This window comes from Schistocerca americana, chromosome 8 (genome assembly GCF_021461395.2).
Source record: "Schistocerca americana isolate TAMUIC-IGC-003095 chromosome 8, iqSchAmer2.1, whole genome shotgun sequence".
Lineage (NCBI taxonomy): Eukaryota > Metazoa > Arthropoda > Insecta > Orthoptera > Acrididae > Schistocerca > Schistocerca americana.
In genome coordinates, this window is record NC_060126.1 from 296,110,465 (window position 1) to 296,131,506 (window position 21,042).

The window sequence follows — 21,042 nt, forward strand, 5'->3', positions numbered from 1 at the left end:
GAACACCCTTACATACGTCAACGGGGACATACGTCAACGGGGACAGATGAAAATGTGTACCCCGACCGGGACTCGAACCCGGGATCTCCTGCTCACATGGCAGGCGCTCTGTCCATCTGAGCCACCGAGGACACAGACGATAGCGCGACTACAGGGATTTATCTCTGGAACGCCTCCCGCGAAACCCACATTCTCATCGTATTGTCCCGCACTACATTCGTAGTGTCCCCTCCCATTATACTCATTACTCGCGGCGCGTTGCCGATTCCCGTAGGAGTCCGGGCACTGTTTGTGCATTCGCAAAGAAGAAGAAGATGGTCAAGTGGCCGGTGAGCCTTAACTTTATATATACTAAGATGGTATCTGTTCTTTCAGACATGTCGGAAAGAACAGATACCATCGGTGACCATTACAATGAAATGAACACCCTTAGCTGCTAACAGGCGTTGACATACGTCAACGGGGACAGATGAAAATGTGTGCCCCGACCGGGACTCGAACCCGGGATCTCCTGCTTAGTATATATAAAACATGTTACCCTGTAGCAACAAAATCAATGAGTCGCAATTACACTGCGCAGCAGAATTAAAGAATCATTTTTCAGAAACCCTGCAATGTCCCCCGTTGCGATACATAAGTTTGAAACTTGGGTCAAAGGTTCCCACAACATTCCCCTTTATAGTACAAAAGCGTGGTGCCCTGCGACATCACCCTCGGACTCACGATGCTTCACACAACAAGGTGTCAAAACATGCAAAAGAAAGACTAGAGCTCAGAAGTTCATGAGACGTGGAAAGTGTGTTACTCACTTTTCACCCCTTCTTTTGACGCTCTTCGGAGTGCTGACCACATGCCCCTCCATATCCGCATCCATCCTGTGGACTGAGAATGACACGGCGGCCGGTCGGTACGGTTGGGCCTTCGTGACCTGTTCGGATGAAGTTTTAGTTTTTTACGTTCTTGGAATAGCGTTGAAATCACGCGGCTTTCATATGAGTGTCCGACGAAAACATTTCAGACACACAGCCGCTCAGAATCGACCTCAGGGGTTGCCATAAAAGGCGTCAATGAAACCAGTCCTTTCCTTAGGACAGGAAATGAACAGGAATCAACGTCCGATGGACAGGGGTGGTTTCATTGACGCCATTTACGTCACACCCCCACCCCCCACCCCTCACGTCTTTTCGTGCTGATGCTGAGCGATGGTGTGTCTGAAATGTTTACCTCGGACACTCATAAGAAAACCGCGTGAATTCAAAACTGGGAGTCGAGGTTCTCACCACCATTGCAAAAGCGTCAAAAGAAGGGGTGAAATGTAATAGGAGCTGTGGCGTCCTTCCGATCATATGACACGTCCACGATGGCGTTGGGCAGAATTGTGGTGAAATTTGGCGCCAATGTGACATAATTAACCCACATTGCACGCCACATGAACTTCCGAGCATGGTCTTTTCTTTCGCATGTGCCGACACTTTTCTATAGACCTCGATGGCGTCAACGCAGGGCGCCGCAATTTTTCACCGTTGCAAAGAAATGTTGTAGGCATCTTTGAGCCAAATTTCAAAGTTGTACATGAGAATCGGAGACAATTGCGGGGTTTCGAAAAAGCGATCTTTTAATTCTTATGTGTAGCGTAGAACAATCGAATCATAGTAATACCTGGGAGTAACAATCTGTGAGTATATGAAATGGAATGATTACACAGTCTGAAACGTAGGTCAAGTAGTTGGCCGACTTCAGGTCATTAGTAACAGTGGAGAATCAGTTGGTCTGCACACATCCGTCTTAAGGGGGGTAGGACGTCAAACGGGACGACTTGGAGCAGGAGAGGTACCAGAGGACATTTTAATTTCCACTGTCTATACTTACGAATAAATTCATAAAACTTTGTCAGAATGGCCAGAAAGGATTCAGGATTTACACTCATAGCAGTGGAAGATGAAAAATATAAGAAAATTTTTTTTATATTTAAAAGTTGACATTTTTTTCATTTATCATTGGCTGCATTTGTTGCTATAGGTACACTTTTCTTCATAAGTAAGGGAGATTCTTCGATGAACTTTGCACAGCATACAAACCATACTTACAGGTGTACGAAACTCTAGAATTTTCCAAATCTATTGAAAACTGTGGTAATAATTGACATAATTAACTATAAAATTTGAGTTTTTTCTAAACACGAAGTTTAAAATGTAACAGCAAATTCATTTTTTCATAAATTAAATAATTTCTAGAGTTTCATACACCTGTAAGTATGGTTTGTATGCTGTGCAAAATTCATCAAAGAATCTCTCTTACTTATGAAGAAACGTGTACCTGTAATAACAAACGCAGCCAATAGTAAGTGCAAAAAATGATGTAAGTTCACATGTAAAAAAATTATTTTTTAATGTTTTTGAACTTCCACTGATACAAGTGCGAATCCTGAATCCTTCCTGGTCATGCTGACAAAATTTTATGAATTTATTCGTAAAAGTATAGACAGTGGGAATTAAAATATCCTATGGTGTCTCTCCTGCACCAAGACGGCCCGTTTGACGTCCTACCTCCCTTAAGATTCACAGATAATTACATCATTTGCTTAATGTGGTGGTGCTGTTCTACAGTAATAATAGGTGGAAAACTGTGCCCAGTGTCCTTAAATTTTTCTTTGGCGTTTCACCGTACAACCCTTACCAAGATGCTGAAAGGGATCGGTCCAATACACCGGCGCCCAGATTTCAATGTGAATTCTTAGCTTAACATAAACATTGTAACAGTGTGGTCTATACACCCCAGCCAAACATTCCTACTTCGCATAGAGAAGACCGCTTTCGTTTATTGCACAGCGGAATTCTAACTGCAGCTGGTACCTTCCGATCCAGCCACCAGCGATACACCAGAGTGCCGCGGGTTGCCGCACAACTAAGGCGCTTGCTACGCACAAGATGCACATCAATAGTGCAGCAGTCGTTGCGGTATCTGGTGGAGCTATATCCGCCGGATGCTGTGCTGCTATCGCCGGCACTTGCTCTCCTACGCGAGCCACTTGACATTATCATGATTTCTTGATATTTTTCCGCCAGACGGTTTTATACGATGCCAACCAGCAGCTCGCCTGTCAGTCGATATCGGATTTCGCAGCTACGTTTCTTTGAGCCAGAAGGTCGCAGAGCCAGAGTTCCATTCGTCGAAGTGCAGCACACACTAGTCGAAGTCTGCAGCCTTCCATACAGCGTCCAAGCTGCCATATCTTCGCTAGTGCTTCAGCTATTGACTATACCCACGGCCGGCCGAGGTGGCCGAGCGGCTCTAGGCACTACAGTCTGGAACCGCGCGACCGCTACGGTCGCAGGTTCGAATCCTGCCTCGGGTATGGATGTGTGTGATGTCGTTAGGTTAGTTAGGTTTAAGTAGCTCTATGTTCTAGGGGACTGATGACCTCAGAAGTTAAGTCCCAAAGTGCTCAGAGCCATTTGAACCATTTTGACTATACCCACGTACGGACGTTTCCGGACTACGTCAGTGCTATCCAATTTAGGACGAACAGTGTGGGTAAGGTAGCAAACAGCGTGGCTCGTACATTCGAGAAATTGTCGACGTGTTTGGTGTCAACCCTTTTCACACCAGGACTGTCTTTAGTGGTATTATTTTGCAAGCTACTTTCTGATGTATTTTCTTAAGGTATAGTGTAACAAAGTTCTGTTTATCTTTTGGCTAACTGGACATATCTACGCATTGTGGTTTGCACCTCCCACAACGGGATTCAACAGGGATCACAACGTTAGTTTACTGTTTGTCTGTGTGTGTAGGAGACCCGAAGTTGCCTCACGCATTATACATTCTGTTCTACACAGCAGAGCTATTGTAGCAGACTCTGAACGACACAGTTTTTGTGCGCGTCTACCTGTACTTTACGTTTGGGACCAAATCCATCAGCCAAAAAAAAAAAATATCAAATACCATTTTATGCGCTAGGAGAAGAAAAAAAGGGAAGACTGATATTTCAATGTTGAAGCGAAGCGATTGGGAGATTATCAGTCTACTGGGAGCAACAGAATGACACGTGCGTTATGTATCTGTGAACTGTCCACATAAGAAGGAAAGGCTGCACAGTAATGTAATGAACCTATGGGACGAAGGCAGGCCAGTCTGAGAGTGGTTTTGGGAATTCATCGCGTTCACCTATTCGTATACTGACCCTTAGTTACCTTTTACTCAATTAACCCGAAAATGATATTTACAAAACACATTTCGATTAATATTGCTGATGTAGATGTAGAAGCTTTCTACTGTCACATAAAAAATGTAAAACTGAAAACTTCTGCGTAAGCAAAAAACGGAAGTAGCTGAACATGTAAATTCGAGTAGCGAAAACTGATGGGAAGGATGTACTATAAGGGATGATCAGAAAGTTTCGCTTCTGAGGCCGTACAGTCCAGAACCTGTACGCCAACCAGGCAAAGTCGCCATCACCGACGCACCAGGTTGAATATAAGCCTTTGGCGAAACACCGTGTCCCGCTGCGTGAAGAAGTACTTAACTGCCTGTTGCACATCCTCGTCCGACAGGAATCGCCTTTTTCAAGAGAACGAAGGCGGAATAATCGCATGGGGAGAAATCAGTACTATAGAGCAGGTGCTTGAGTATCTCCCACCTAAGTTGGCGTAATTTCTGCTTTACGTCATTTGTGATATGGGGACGCGTGTCACCACGGAGCAGCAGCACCGCATGTCAAGTAATTTCTCCAGAGTTGCGAAGGACCCTTTCCCAGTGATGGAGACATCAGGTTTCTTGAAATCAATGAACGATGGACTCTGGTTATCAAAGACCTGGGCTAGCGTCATCTTCCCAGCATCTGGTTGGCTATGACTGGACGCATTTGGTAACAACGTCGCCTTAGTTTATGTTTCCGCATTTACCGCATGCACATCGGGAAGACACGAATCCCATACTAAGCCCTTGCCTACTTTTCGGTGCTTGTATACGCGCATCGGAGTCGCACTATATTCATTGCCCCTTATATTTGAAGATACACCTTGTATGATGCCTGTATGTTGCGCTTAGAGTGTACACTCAGTACCTGCGCAGACGCTTGAGGCCCATAGTAGCACGTCGCAAGTTAATCGATTTTCAGTATGGAATGAAAATCGGTGCAAGAAGCATTGGTCGTTGGAAAGATTTTCAATGTGCTGAGGAAGGTAGAAAAAAGCAGCTGGTACCCCACTTTTCAGACAGAAGTATATCCGCCTTTTTTGTACTCCGATAGGAGCATTTTTTCCGCTGGTTCCCTTCTGCCAAGGCAGGAAACAGCACTCATATGAAAAGAACTTTATGGGTCAGTAACATTTTGATTGCTTACGTGTGTGAAATTCAAATATACCAAAATGAAATTTAACGCACACAAAAATTTTGAATGTGCTTCAGTGCTACAACATTGGACTTCCCAGAACCTTCTGATAATAGCGGAGACACTACAGCGTACAATGATCAGGCAGAACATTAGACCACCTACTTAATAGCCGGAATGTATCTTTGGTACGGATAACAGCGGCCACGCGTCGTGGCTGTGAAGTAATGAAGCCTTAGTAGGTCGCTAGAGGGAATTGGCAACACGACTGCATACATAAGTCACCTAATTCCCGTAAATTCCGGGGAGGAGGTTATCCTGTTCTGATCTGGTGAGTTGCGGGATCAGCACATCAATTGGAACTGAACATTGTATTCCTCGAACCATTCCATCACATTGCTGTCCTTGTGACATGGCGCTTTATCCTTTTAAAAAGAATGTCGCTGCTGTCGAGAAACATGATCGTAATGAAGGGGTGTACGTGATCTGCAACCAGTGTACGATACTCTTTGGCCGCGATGGTGCCTTGCATGAGCTCCATTGGACCATGGATGCCCACATGAATTATCCCCAGAACATAATGGAGCCGCCGCTGTCTCCGTCTCTGTCCGGCAGTATAGGTACCAAGAAGCTGTGCCCCTAGAAGACGACGGATTCGCGCCCTCCTATCGGTATGATGAAGAAGCTGTATGGTTTAATCAGACCATACAATGCTCTGCCACTGTGCAATGTCCACTGCCGACGGTCACGTCCCACTTTCAGTGATATGGTGCTAACATTGTCGCTTGCGTGGGTGTCGGCTGCGGAGGCCCATAGTTAGGAGTGTTCTGTGCACTATGTCCAGGCACACTTGTACTGTGCTCAGCCTTAAAGCCTTACGTTAGATCCGCCACAGTTCACTGGCTGTCCTGTTTTACCAGTCTGACCAGCCTACGATGTCCGACATCTGTAATGAAGGGTGGGCGCTGAACCCCACGTCGTATGAAGATGGTTTCACTTTAGTTTCGCTACTTGTTGAAGACACTCAGCACAGGACTTCCCGAAAACCCGACAAGTCGTGCAGTTTCCTAAGTGCTTGTACCGAGTCTCCAGGGCACCACAATCTGCTCTAGATCAAACTTAAGAGAGATCGCGACCCCTCCCCATTCTACACACGGACAGCAAGGTCACTGAGACTACATGCACCGTGCGTGTGTCTGACTGGCAGTCATTCCTCAATAGTTGATAGTGCTATCTCCTAGACGACGTTACATCAGTAGTAGGTCGGTGGCCACAATGTTCTCACTGATCAGTGTGTAACCGCGTGATGTCATCTGTCCAGTCACGACCAGTGAATGATGTTGACTGAGTATCAGTAATACATTCTATTATTGATTATCTCATTATTTTTGTTTACAGTATCCTTTTTAATATCATAGTTCAAACTGCAATATTGTATTCATTTTATTGTGGTAACATTATTGTAAACTTGACGCTGTCTGTCCGGCCATGGCTGGTGAATGACATTAGGGAAAAACTAATTAGACGTTTGCTACCAGGAGGCTCAGAAGAGCATGCGGCTCTATGTTTGACCCACCACACACCGATAGCCGTCAACGAAAAGACGGACGTATGTGGCCGTTTCATTAACAAACTCGACGGAGAATACCCCTCAAAGCCGTTGTTGATTTCCTACAAAATGATGGAACGGACAAAACTTCCAACAGTGGCTCGTTTTTTGAATGACAGTTTTACGTGTCGTCAAGAAGTAAAAGTCCTTGTCAAGTCTTCGGATGCTGCGGCCTATATGTTGAAGGCTGTATTTTCCCTAATTTACATTTAATCCAGTTCACCTGTCTGGCAATGCACTGCAACGTATTACCGTACTCTACGTTGTCACCTGAGCCAATTCAATTGAGGCGGTAGGCCGGGTACAGGGCTAAAGCTGTCGGTTTTTAATAATGAATTTTCTCAAGACGTGAAATCTGTGACTGAACCACTTTCGAGAGACTCCCCAACTTCAGCACGAGAGGCAGAAACTGAATTCATTGAAAATAAAAAATGTGGCACACATTCATAGGAATTTTTTTTCTTGCTAGCAGCGTTAAATATTTAGTATCTACTGGCTGCCTTTGCTAAAATCTCTATAAATTGTTGAAACTGTAAAATATTAGTTGACACATTAAAGATGATATTGGCAGAGGCATAGCAATAAATCTAATCCTTTTTTTGGCCAGAACTCCAGGCTACTCGAATTTTGTACCATGAGCAATATCCTCATAGGGGAGAAGAAGACGCTCCAACTGACACCTCTCCAGGAATTAATCTCCTAAAATTAGCACCATCGTTAACGCCCTGTGATGTGGAGGAATTACTTTGCTCCTAAAAGAAAGAAAAAAAGTTGTTTCTAGCCTCTGACATTCTATGATTGCAGAGAATTTAGAAAAGTACTGCACGTTCATTGCGCTTCAGAATAAAATGTAAGGTAGAGTACGTTCGTAATTTCAGTGAAGATGGACACTTCATTTGACAGATGTCAACGAAAATATTTTTTTTTATTAGCGCAGTATAGAGTTTCAAGATAAAAATTAAGCTATGTAAAACGCACCTTCTTGATACCCTTTTCGTGTTTATGGTACGTTTAACTGCATATATAAGGTTACAGTGTAAACCAGACGTTGATTTCAGTTCAAATTATTGTTTTATGTTAAATATTTAATAAACTATTTTCGTGATTCCATGACGTATATTCAATAATTGGAAGACACAGACCGATGTAAGGAGAAGTTTCCTACTTTTATGACTAGGCTGACATCACTGAAATGAGCTGGGAAGAGCAGACGGATAAAAATTGTTTTGTTTATAACCTCAATATTGCATTTAATGGCAGTGTGCCCATTTGAAGTCTCAACATTATTTGAAAACGTTCAGTGATCCATTTCCCTTTTAATTCTGAGGGTGAAAAATCTGCTAAAATCTTTTCTCGAATAATTTCAGACTGCGGTGAACTGTGGAAAGTTTTAAAAGTGGGTGTAACTGTTCACGAAATGGTCGAACCTCAGCGACAGTAGAGCAGCTTCCTAGCCTGCCAGTTGAACAGTTGAAGTGTCAGCTGCTTCGCTTGAAACCCGCATTGATGACCTTATTCGTGAAGACCCATATATTACAACTGAACATATAGCAAAGAAAAAGTTGCAGTAAGTGTTGACACTGTTCATAAAGTTATCTGGAACAAGATCAAGTACAGCAGAACAAGTACAAGATGGGTACCAAAGAAGCTAACGCAACAACACAAGGACACAAGACTCAAAGTGTGTACAGAGTCGAAAGAACGCTGTGAAAGGGAAGACTTTAAAGTGTGATGAAACTCGGGTTCACCATTTTGACCAGAGCCAAAAGGCAAAGCGTGGAATGGAAGCACATCAGCTCACCTGTCCGAAAGATATTCAGAACACAAGGATCACAGGGAAAAATCATGTTGAACGTATTTTAAAAATATTAGAGGTGTCATCTTATGAGATTTTTGCACGATCAGCGTGCAATAAACAGTACTATTCAGGCATGCTAATGAACAAAGCCAGCAATAAGAGAAAAATGCAGCAGATCACAAAGAAAATGCATGATATTGCTACACGACAATGTTCGCCCTCACACCGCCCGGCTGATCCAACAAACCAATGAGAAAAGTGGGCTGGGACCAGTGTATTAAGAAATGGTTCAAATGGCTCTGAGCACTATGGGACTCAACTGCTGAGGTCATTAGTCCCCTAGAACTTAGAACTAGTTAAACCTAACTAACCTAAGGACACCACAAACATCCATGTCCGAGGCAGGATTCGAACCTGCGACCGTAGCGGTCTTGCAGTTCCAGACTGCAGCGCCTTTAACCGCACGGCCACTTCGGCCGGCTAGTGTATTAACACTGATGGACATTATTCTGAGAAGTAATAAAGGTCTCGTTTTGTAAAAATCTAGTTCTTTCTATACCAAATTTTCTCTTTAATTGTTGAATGCCCTCGTAAATTTTTCTACGTATTTTACCCATTTTCATTACTTTTGCATGTTGACACCAGGGTCATTCAATAAATCAAGGTAACTATGGTATATCGTGCAAACATGTGGCATCGCTGTAATCGCAGTAAACACATTCGAAAGCCCGTGTAAAACAATACCAAAATCAACTTACAGATTGCCTCCTCATGCGAGGATGGTTCCGTACCAGCACCTGAAACGTTCAGTGTGAGCTTGGCCATGCTAAAATTGGGACGTAGGCATAGTGGAACAGCGAAAGTAGGTGAAAATTACCTTTCTCGCTGGCAGAAATGTTACTCAGTGTCATGCGGAACTGTGAGCAGTTGTGGGTGATAGGGCATCACCCACAAAGATCATACTCTTTATAGTGTGTGATGGCCATGGTACTCAGGAGTGTCACCTTGTTAGTTACGGCTATACTGTCAATGCCCAACATCGCCGTAATTTTGTGCTGTACCATCTGCGATGTACAATCCGGCGAAAACGTCCGCCACTGCTGGATAATGAAATAATAGTCCTTGATAATGTTACAGCCCACACTGCAGTCGTCGCCCATAATTCTGTGCAACGATGGGAGTGGGAAATCCTCCCCCACCCACACTAATCGTCAGACCTCAGTTAGCACGACTTCGACCTTATTACACAACTGAAGGAGAGTGAGAGACGCTTTGCAAACAGGCCAGAAATCCCCAAGGCATTTCGTCTACAAGTGGTACATATTGATGGCAATACCAGTATCTTTCACCGCCTGCCTCGTCGCTCGAAACGCCTTGTGGATGTTCTGGGGTACTATTTTGACGGACAGTAGTTGATTCTGATTCATTTTTGTTCCATTTTTACTTGTGCACAACAATTTTACACACAGTTCCAATGCATACGTTTCTTTCAAACATTTTCCATGCCCTCCTGTAGTGGAACCCTATTTATGTTGGCTTTCCGACCAACATTGCCTTACTGATTCAATGCACATTGTGGAATTACCATGTTGTTACGTTATTGCAAGATATACCATAGCTGAATGACCCTAGTATTACATAAAGTCAGATCTATAGCCACATCATACCAAAGTTTAGACAAGATTTTGGATTTCCTTATCACCAATGTCTGGAGTCGATGCTATTTTGGTCCTTATCCTTTTTCAGTATAAGGTCAACTGTTGCAAACAGCACTGTAATAGTTTTTAAATTGTTCTGGAAAAGCATGAGGACCAAAGCAAGCGCCATCCACTGGAACACACTGCAAGAGCAGAAAGGTAATAGTGATTGAAGATGGAGTGTAACAATGAGCATCTATTTCTGACCATCGAACTGTGTAGCACAATAGCACGTCATTTTCAGAGGGGAGACTCCGTGGACACAGTGCTGGGGTCCCCTGAGACGGCTCGGCCTCGTGCCCGTCACGATCAGGCGCCCCCAGCACCGGGCCGGTGTCGACCGCGGCCGCCATCTTGGGACGAGGTGTCCCGTGAGGAGCGTGTCGAGCTGGGCGTGCTGCCGCCACCGGTCCCACTGCCGCTGCCTCTGCCGCCAGCGCCCAAAAAGCCTTCCTGGAGGCAGGAGTCCATTTCTGTGGACCTCGGCAGTTCTTCCGAAGACTCTTCTGAGTCCTCTAGCAGGTCAGTTCCAACTCTTCCTTTATCTAGCGACGAAGGTAGATTTCATATTCGTAGATTTCCGATAAGTGTTTGATATGGTGCAATACTGCAGACTGTCAAGGAAGGTAAGAGCATGTGGACTACGTTCCCCAGTATGTGAGTGGCTCGAAGGCTTCTTAAGTAACAGAGCCTAGTACGTTTTTGTAGAGGGTGAGTGTTCATCAGAGACAAGGTGTGCCCCAGACAAGTGTGATAGCACTGCTCCTATTCTCTATATATACAACTACCCTGATGAACAGGGTGATGATGCGCTGGAGTACAGGAAGCTATCGTTCTTGAGTGACTGAAGGAGGATGCAAGAAGACTTAGAATCTGTAGCCTGCCCTAAATGTGGAAAACCTTAAAGTAATGATGATGAATAGGAAAAGCAATCCTGTAGTTTTCGGATACAGCATATGTAGTGTGCTGCTTCATGCGGTCACATCGATTAAAATATCCAGGCCTAATATTGCAAAGTGATATGAAATGGAAGGAGCACAGATGTCAAAACAGAAGACGAATGGTCAACTTTGCTTTATTGGGAGAATTTTAGGAATGTGTGGTTCATTTCTAAAGAAGACCATGTAAGGAACACTCGCGCGATCTATTATTTCCCCGCCATGTCAGACCAAAGGAAAACATCGAAGCAATTCGGAAATGTGCTGCTAGATTTATTACCGTAGATTTGATCATCACGCGATTGTTACAGACATGCTCTGTGAACTCAAATTGGAATCACCGAAGGGTAGACGACATCCTTTTTGGGGGAACACTGTTGAAACAGTTTAGAGAAGCAGCATTTGGGGCTGACTGTAGGACGATGCTACTGCCACCAAAGTAAATTTTGGGTAAGGACCACAAAGATAAGAGATGTTAGAGCTTGTGTGGAGGCATATAGACAGTTGTATTTCCTTCGCTCTGTTTGCGAGTGGAACAGGAAAGGAAATGACTTAAGTGACACAAGGTATGCTCCAACAATTACCATATAGTGGCAGCATTAATTAAGTAACTTTTACTAAAACCAAGTGGCATTTCTCATAATACTTTTCCTTTGCTGTAGACTTTACTGATTTGAGTTTTTCAAGTATCTTACTTAGAATTAGACTAAAATATTTCGTCTCTAGTTTCTAGCCTTTATGTGGAATACCTTCATTGTAATGAGTTTTCATTCGTATACATGAAAATACGTTTATTTAATCTCTCACTTAACAACAATATCAGACCATGAAACGTCTTTAATTGATTAGCCCCTCCCCCCCCCCCCCCCAGTAAATCAAGAACCTAGTTTGAGGTGCTCTGACGAACACTAGCCAGTCCATATGCAGCAAGGGAAGTCGAACCGTATTCAGAATAAAGACACTTAGACTGTCACAATTTTATCAGTAAACTGTCGAAGTATTCGTCATAAAGATTCCGAATTTACTTCCCTCCAAAAAGTTCTCGCGCTCAAAATATTCTTGGAGTCGACATATGGCTGAAACCAGAAGTGGAAAGCTCTGAAATATTTAGCGAGGCGTGGAACTTATATCGGAAAGAAAACTAGTGGGTCGTTGGAGGGGGAGTGTTCATTGCAGTTGATAAAAATACTGTCTCTATTGAGGTCGAAGTTGAGAGTGGTAGTTTAAGTCATTTGGTAGCGTATAACAGGTGTAGGTAAAATCAAGTTAATTGCTAGATGTTTTTACCGGTCACCCGATTCTGATGTGACACTTCAAGAGTCATTCAAAGAAAGTCTACGGTCAATAGAGCGCAAATATCCAGGTCATGCAATACTAGTTGGAGGCTAGTTTAACCTGCCGAATACATACTGAGATGTCTATGGGTTCATTGCGGGAGGTACAGACAGACAGACATGTGAAATATTTTTGAACACGTCTTCTGGAAATTGTCTTGAGCAGCTAGCTCAAGAGCCCACACGCAATGCAAATATCTCAGACCTTATAGCTACAAATGGACAGCAATCTGCGGTTGTTTACTGATACCGTGGTGTATGGTAAGGTGTCGAAGGTGAGTGACTGTAGGAAGATACATAACGACTTAGACAAAATTTCCAGTTGGTGTGATGAATGGCAACTTGCCTAAATGTGGAAAAACGTAAGTTAACGCAGATGAACAGTAAGATCAAACTTGTAACGTTAGGATACAGCATTATTTGTGTCCTGCTTGGCACGATCAAGTCATTTAAACATCTGGGCATAACGTTGCAAAGCGATATGAGGTGGAACGAACACGTGAGAACAGTGGCAGGGAAGGCGAATGGCCGACTTCAGTTCATTGTGAGAATTTTAGGAAACAGTGGTTCACATGTAAAGAGACGCTGGTGTGACCTGTTCTTGAGTACTACTCGAGTGTTTGGGATCTTTACCCAGTCGGATTGAAGGAAGATATTGAAGCAATTTAGAGGCAGGCTGCTAGATTTGTTACCAGTAGGTTCGAATAACACACAAGTGTTTTGGATATTCTTCGAGAACTCCCATTGTAATCCCTGAAGGCAAGGTAACTTTCTTTCCGAGAAACACTATTGAGAAAATTTAGAGAAACGGTATTTGAAGCTGACTGCCGTTCTATTCCACTGCCGCCAAAATGTATTGCGCGTGAGACTCACGAAGATAAGATACGAGGAATTAGGATTCATATGGAGCCTTACAGACAGTCGTTTTTCCCTCGCTCTATTTGCCAGTAGAACGGTAAAGGAAATGACTAGTAGTGGTACAGGGTACCCTCCGCCATGCACCGTACGGTGGCTTGCGGAGTATCTATGGAGACGTAGATGTACATGTAGAAAGACCTCTCTGTTAGTAACGAGGCATGCGTGCCTCAGTGGTCCAGCAAGTAGCATTGTAGATGGTGCTGCAATGGAGGGGTATCTGTTGAAAGGCCAGAGAAACATGTGGTTCCTGAAGAGGGGTAGCACCTTTTCAGCAGTGGGAGGGGCAAGAGACTGATGTAGTCTTGCAACATAAATCAAAACAGACATACTCTGCTGGTACTGCGAACGGCTGAAAGCAAGGGGAAGCTACAACTGTAATTTTTCCTGAGGGCGTGTAGCTGTACTGTATGGTTAAATGATGACAGCATCCTCTTGGGTGAAATATTCTGGAGACAAAACAGTCTCCCCTTCCGATAGCCCGTGGGGAATACCCACGAGGATGTCGCTATTACGAGAAACAAAACTGGCGTTCCGTGGATTGGAGTGTGGACTGTTAGATCCTTTAATAATGCAGCTAGGTCAGAAACTTTAAAAAGGGAAACGGATGGGTTAAGTTTAGACGAATGGGAATTAATGAAGTTCAATGGCAGGAAGAATGTAGGTGAATATAGTTATAAAGTTCAAAAATTTTTGAGAAGGTGACGTATTCTGCAATAGTATCTTACCTTAGCAACAATAATATCCTCAGCAAAACATAGTTTGGGTTTCGTAAGTGTTGTTCTACTGAGAATGACATTTACAAGTTGACTTACCAGATTTTGCAAGCGTTATATAACAAAATAGCTCCAGCTGTTATTTTCTGCGACCTGTCTAGATAAATTGAAATTTTATGGGATTGATGATATGGCTAACCAATGGATAATGTCATATATAGCCAAAAGAATGCAGAAAGTTATAATTAGTAATTCAACCAACATGGCCCAGGGACATAAATGTGACGGAATAAATTACGTATGGGGTTCCCCAAAGCTCCGTCTTAGATACGCTGTTGTTCCTCACAAATGTAAATGATCTTCCGTCTAATATACAACAAGCAGAATTAGTTCTTTTTGCGTTCTAACCAATCCAAACGTAAATACAGAAACAGAAGGAATGGTAAACAAGTTTCTTAAAAGTGTCTTTTGACTGGTTTTCTGCAACTGGTCTCACCCTCTGTTTTGAAGAGTCACAACTTATTCAGTTCTAACCGTTGTAGTATCACGTCGAGAGAATATGCTATTTCATTGTATTCTCTGTCTTACGAAGCGTGTGCGAAGGTGTCCACGAGGTGGAAATGTTTATCACTATCTTAAAAGATTTCGAAGCCTAATATTAATATCGCACATGATTTGAAATATAATGCATAATGGTTATTTTACGTCCGATCTGTGCAGAGTACAAAAGTTAGAGAACCAAACTACGAAAGGTAATATTGACACGCAACATTATAGTGGCTGCGAGTGACAGCAGCGATGCTTAGAAGAGACTGTTGTTCACTGTATCTCTGGCTTTGATAGCTGACTTGGATGTAATTTATTGTCATCCTAGCGGGAGTAGAGAGAGGTATATATTGTTGTGTGAAAGGGTTAGTTCGCCATTGTAATCAAAATTGTGACTTTAATGTTTGGTGTCTATGTAGAAAAGATGGAAGGATTAAAAACCATTGTCATTCGTAAGAGCTCATCTTGATGAATAAACGGCAAATGTATTCATCGTCAAAGACGACAAAACAGGAAAAAGTAATTCATCCTTTTCAAACCCCGACATTTCACATTGTTTATGTTTAAGTTTTACCAGCAAGATTTACATCCTGTGCCGAAAATAATTTCAAGAGCCTACATCGAATTTATAACAACCCGGATTAAAACCAGTGCTGAGTGGCATTGCCGTCTTTTCTCAAAAGTAACATTCAGTAGCCCGGACGTGGATTTATTCTCGCTGCAACGATTAAGAATCTGCTGACATTTTCATTACCCTCCCGATTTATTTATTTATTTATTTTTTATTTTTTTTATTTATTTTTTTTTTTTTTTTTTTGAGATTGTGTAGAACCATCAATACAAAAAAAAATGGCTCTGAGCACTATGGGACTTAACATCTATGGTCATCAGTCCCCTAGAACTTAGAACTACTTAAACCTAACTAACCTAAGGACAGCACACAACACCCAGCCATCACGAGGCAGAGAAAATCCCTGACCCCGCCGGGAATCGAACCCGGGAACCCGGGCGTGGGAAGCGAGAACGCTACCGCACGACCACGAGATGCGGGCCGTCAATACAAAATCACCGATCTCCGCAGCTGTGAAATCCCGGGATTGACATCGCCGTGATTCAGAATAAGAATTCTTCCGCCAGCGAATCTGTTGCTGGATATAGAATAATAATAATAATTATTATTATTATTTTTAGAGAATCTTCAAGATTCTTGTTAGGAAAAATCCTGCTATCAACTTCACAAACATTCATAATATTCCTATTTTTTTCATTTTTTATCTGCACAGTCGCCCAGTACAGTACACAGTCATTCAAGAGAGAATTGGTACATTATTTCAATTAGCTTGAGGCAGGGATATTGTAACAATTAGGGGTACTACACGAATAAATGTTAACACATGGTAAGGAAATAATGAATATGATGGAACTTCAAAATTCATAGTGATAAATTTTCAGTTTCTCACTCTTAAATAACACTCACAAAATGTTAGAGACTATCCTTAAATCACACACACAAAATGTTAGAGACTATTATTAGTTGGTTTTATTGAATTGAAAAAATAACTGAAGGCAACTGAGCACAGAATAACGACGGCAGCGAAGCTTTTTATCTTCAAAGTTATTTTACGTAAACCACAGATATTGATTGCACTCTCAACACCCCTCTGCAATTCATTTATTTTAAATTTAACATGAATAATAAGCTACACTCAATAAGCTTCTCAAAGCGACTAATCTAGGAGCTGGTAGGTATTAGATGAAGATGTCTGCAATCTGATCCTCCGAGCATACATGCTTGGCGGTGATTATTTTGCAGTGGTGAAGATGACGCACAAAGCTACATTTAATTTTGACATACCTCGACCGACGGTGTTGCCGTTTCTGCAGAAACCGTACACAGAACTGATTACCCTCGAATATACGAACTGGTAGCTGGAGTAGAACTTTAATGCCGTCCAGCAAACATTTCAGCCAGAGTAGCTTAGCAGCAGCTGTTGCCAGAGTTACATGTTCTGCCTCTGCAGACGACAAAAAAACACCAGTCAGTCTCTTCGTTGCCCAGTAGACAGTATTTTCAAACAGTTGTAATAGGTAACAAGAGTTAGATCTTGCGTCTTGCTTTTTGTGCATGTTTGCATAACGTAGGCCAAGAAGAGCTTCATGATTCCCTTGACGATAATGTAGTTTCATGTAGATGTTTCCTTTGATACATCTCAAAACTCTTTTCAAGCATCCCCAGAGTTCTTCCGATGGATTGTTATGGCATCTGCGTAAGAAGTTGACAGCGGCACATAAATCAAGGCTCGTTGCTGTCATTGCATACATCAAGCATTCCATCAATTCTTTCCATGGCTAATATATCCTTTTTCTTTCCTTGATTTCCAGTTTAACTTCCATAGGTGCCTTGACCGGGTTACAGTCTTGCATGTTGAATAGTTGTAACAAATTCTTCAAATATGACGCTTGACTCAGTTATATTTCTTCGTTGTTCCTTGAAATCTCGATTCCCTAGTAAGATTGTGATTCTCCTAATTCCTTTATTTTAAACTGCTTCTGTAACTTAAATTTCATTCTCTCCATTTCCTCTCTATTATTTCCTAACATCAGAATGTCGTCAACATAGAGCACAATGTAAATGACTACTTCCTTTAAAATCATATAGTGAAGTCATTTATCTCCTTCAGACTGAGTAAATCTTATAGAGATAAGAAACCTATGAATAGAATAGTGGTGCTTGCTTTAAACTCTATAAAGACTTCTGCAACCTGTGAACCAAACCAGTTGTGTCTTTCAGTTTTTCAGAAATAGCCACTCCTTCAGGAATAACTATGCACATTTCCTTCTTGAGTAATCCATGAAGAAAAGGGCTAGCAACATCAAATTGTTCCAGAAACAGTCATTGTTGGATTGCAATAATTAACATTATTCTAACAGTTACAAGTCGAACCATTGGAGCATATGTTTCCTCATCGTCAAATCCTTTTGTCTGTGAGCATCCTTTAGCCACAAGTCTTATTTCCATCCTTGTCCTTCTACAATTTGAACACCCGCTTACTGCCGATTGTCTATCTTCCAGTGGGTAATTTAATATACATCCGATTCTTGTTTTCCTTTATAGAATCTGTTTCATCCAGTATAGCTTTATACCAGTATTCCTTATCTTTACAAGTTATAATTTCCTTCTAGGTTTTCGCCATATCACCGACAAATTTTCAGCGTTCATTGCAAGAACAGCATAGTCATCCAGGTATTTGGAAGCGTTCCTCTTCCTGTACAACGTTGAACATCTTTAACTTCAGATTCCTTTCAGTCGCTGGACAGTTCTTGTTTTGGAATTATTCCATGACCTCCATCATTTGGTTTAACATCGTTTTCGGTGAATTAACCTCCATTATCGCATTTGTGTAACTCTTCTAATGATTCCTGTACAGATTCCGGAATCCAGTCCTCAAATCTTCCTTCGTAGAAAACAATGTTGCTTCCTGTGACTATTTCTCCTTCTTCCGGACAGCAAAGTCTGTAGCCTTTAGGACAGGAGCCAGTGACGTAACACTTCAAAGGATTGCTGTCGGTCTTCCCTGTTCTCAATTCCTTTGGTACCAGTTGATAAGCAATACATCCAAATACTCTCAGCTTACTCAAATTAGGTTTCTCGTTGTACTACAAAGCTGCAGAAACCTTTCCTTCCAAAGTCCCAGTATGACTTCTATTTAATGCAGATATACAGCAGTATGAACAGCTTCTAACCAGAACGTCTTAATTCACATTGAAGTATCAAACAGCGAGCTTTATCAGTAAGAGTTCTGTTCATTTGCTTCGAGACACCATTTTGCTGAGGAGTATATCTGATTCTAAACTCAAACAATATTTATTATTCATCAAAAAATTGCTTCAACTCTTTCGGCATATGTTCACCAACATTGTCACACCGCAATCTGCTGATCTTCAAGCTGAAATGAGCTGTAGCCATGGTGTGAAACATCTTCAGAGAGCGAGTTACCTCCGACTTTGATTTCAGTACGTAGACCACTGTAAAAAGAGTAAAGTCGTCGACGAACTTGAGCACGCCCTTCTTACTGTCGAACGATTCTGGTGAGATTGACCCACAGGTCACTGTGGATCGACTCAAGAGGTCTCATGGCACGTTTCCAGTGTGATCGAATGGCAGCTGTGATTTTTTCCTTCGACACAATCTGAGCATCGTTCCGTAGGGATTGTTGAAGTGTCGAGTTCCACTTGTGGCGGAAGGAGTTTAATGTTGTTGTTGTTGTTGTTGTGGTCTTCAGTCCTGAGACTGGTTTGATGCAGCTCTCCATGCTACTCTATCCTGTGCAAGCTTCTTCATCTCCCAGTACCTACTACAACCTACATCCTTCTGAATCTGCTTGGTGTATTCATCTCTTGGTCTCCCTCTATGATTTTTACCCTCCACGCTGCCCTCCAATACTAAATTGATGATCCCTTGATGCCTCAGAACATGTCCTACCAATCGATCCCTTCCTCTAGACAAGTTGTGCCACAAACTCTTCTCCCCAATCCTATTCAATTCCTCCTCATTAGTTATGTGATCTACCCATCTAATCTTCAGCATTCTTCTGTAGCACCACATTTCAAAACCTTCCATTCTCTTCTTGTCCAAACAATTTATCGTACATCTTTCACTTCCATACATGGCTACACTCCATACAAATACTTTCAGAAAAGACTTCCTGACACTTAAATCTGTACTCGATGTCAAAAAATTTCTCTTCTTCAGAAACGCTTTCCTTGCCATTGCCAGTCTACATTTTATATCCTCTCTACTTCGACCATCATCAGTTATTTTGCTCCCCAAATAGCAAAATTCCTTTACTACTTTAAGTGTCTCATTTCCTAATCTAATATCCTCAGCATCACCCGACTTGATTCGACTACATTCCATTATCCTCTTTTTGCTTTTGTTGATGTTCATCTTATATCCTCCTTTCAAGACACTGTCCATTCCGTTCAACAGCTCTTCCAAGTCCTTTGCTGCCTCTGACAGAATTACAATGTCATCGGCGAACCTCAAAGTTTTTATTTCTCCTCCATGGATCTTAATACCTACTCCGAATTTTTCTTTTGTTTCCTTCATTGCAATATACAGATTGAATAACATCGGGGACAAGCTACAACCCTGTCTCACACCCTTCCCAACCACTGCTTCCCTTTCATGCCCCTCAACTCTTATAACTGCCATTTGGTTTCTATACAAATTGTAAATAGCCTTTCGCTCCCTGTATTTTACCCCTACCACCTTCAGAACTAGAAAGAGAGTATTCCAGTCAACATTGTCAAAAGCTTTCTCTAAGTCTACAAATGCTAGAAACGTAGGTTTGCCTTTCCTTAATCTAGCTTCTAAGATAAACCGTAGGGTCAGTATTGCCTCACGTGTTCCAATATTTCTACGGAATCCAAACATCTTCCCCGAGGTTGGCTTCTACTGGTTTTTCCATTCGTCTGTAAATAATTAGCGTTAGTATTTTACAGCCGTGACATATTAAACTGGTAGTTCGATAATTTTCACATCTGTCAACACCTGTTTTCTTTGGGATTGGAATTATTATATTCTTCTTGAAGTCTGAGGGTATTTCGCCTGTCTCATACATCTTGCTCACCAGATGGAAGAGTTTTGTCAGGACTGGCTCTCCCAAGGCCGTCAGTAGTTCTAATGGAATGTTATCTACTCCCGCGGCCTTGTTTCGACTCAGGTCTTTCAGTGCTCTGTCAATCTCTTCGCGCAATATTATATCTCCCCTTTCATCTTCATCTACAACCTCTTCCATTTCCATAATATTGTCCTCAAGTACATCGCCCTTGTATAGACTCTCTATATACGCCTTCCACCTTTCTGCTTTCCCTTCTTTGCTTAGAACTGGGTTTCCATCTGAGCTTTTAATATTCATACAAGTGGTTCTCTTTTCTCCAAAGGTCTCTTTAATTTTCCTGTAGGCAGTATCTATCTTACCCCTCGTGAGATAAACCTCTACATCCTTATATTTGTGCTCTAGCCATGCCTGCTTAGCCATTTTGCACTTCCTGTCGATCTAATTTTTGAGACGTTTGTATTCCTTTTTGCCTACTTCATTTACTGCATTTTTATATTTTCTCCTTTCATCAATTAAATTCAATATTTCTTCTGTTA

General features: G+C 42.2%; 1 protein-coding gene and 1 non-coding gene across 2 annotated transcripts in view; one reads left to right on the forward strand and one right to left on the reverse strand.

Moving 5' to 3' along the window:
• The window catches only part of LOC124545781 (atherin-like), a 75,381-nt gene that overhangs the window by 14,925 nt on the left and 39,414 nt on the right, over nucleotides 1-21,042 (forward strand). The window contains exon 6 of the mRNA XM_047124728.1: nucleotides 10,678-10,955. Within this exon, the coding sequence (XP_046980684.1) occupies nucleotides 10,678-10,955 (278 nt within the window). The remainder of the gene's footprint in view (nucleotides 1-10,677; nucleotides 10,956-21,042) is intronic.
• Nucleotides 58-131, reverse strand: Trnat-ugu. The gene has a single exon. It is a non-coding gene; the product is annotated as a tRNA-Thr (tRNA).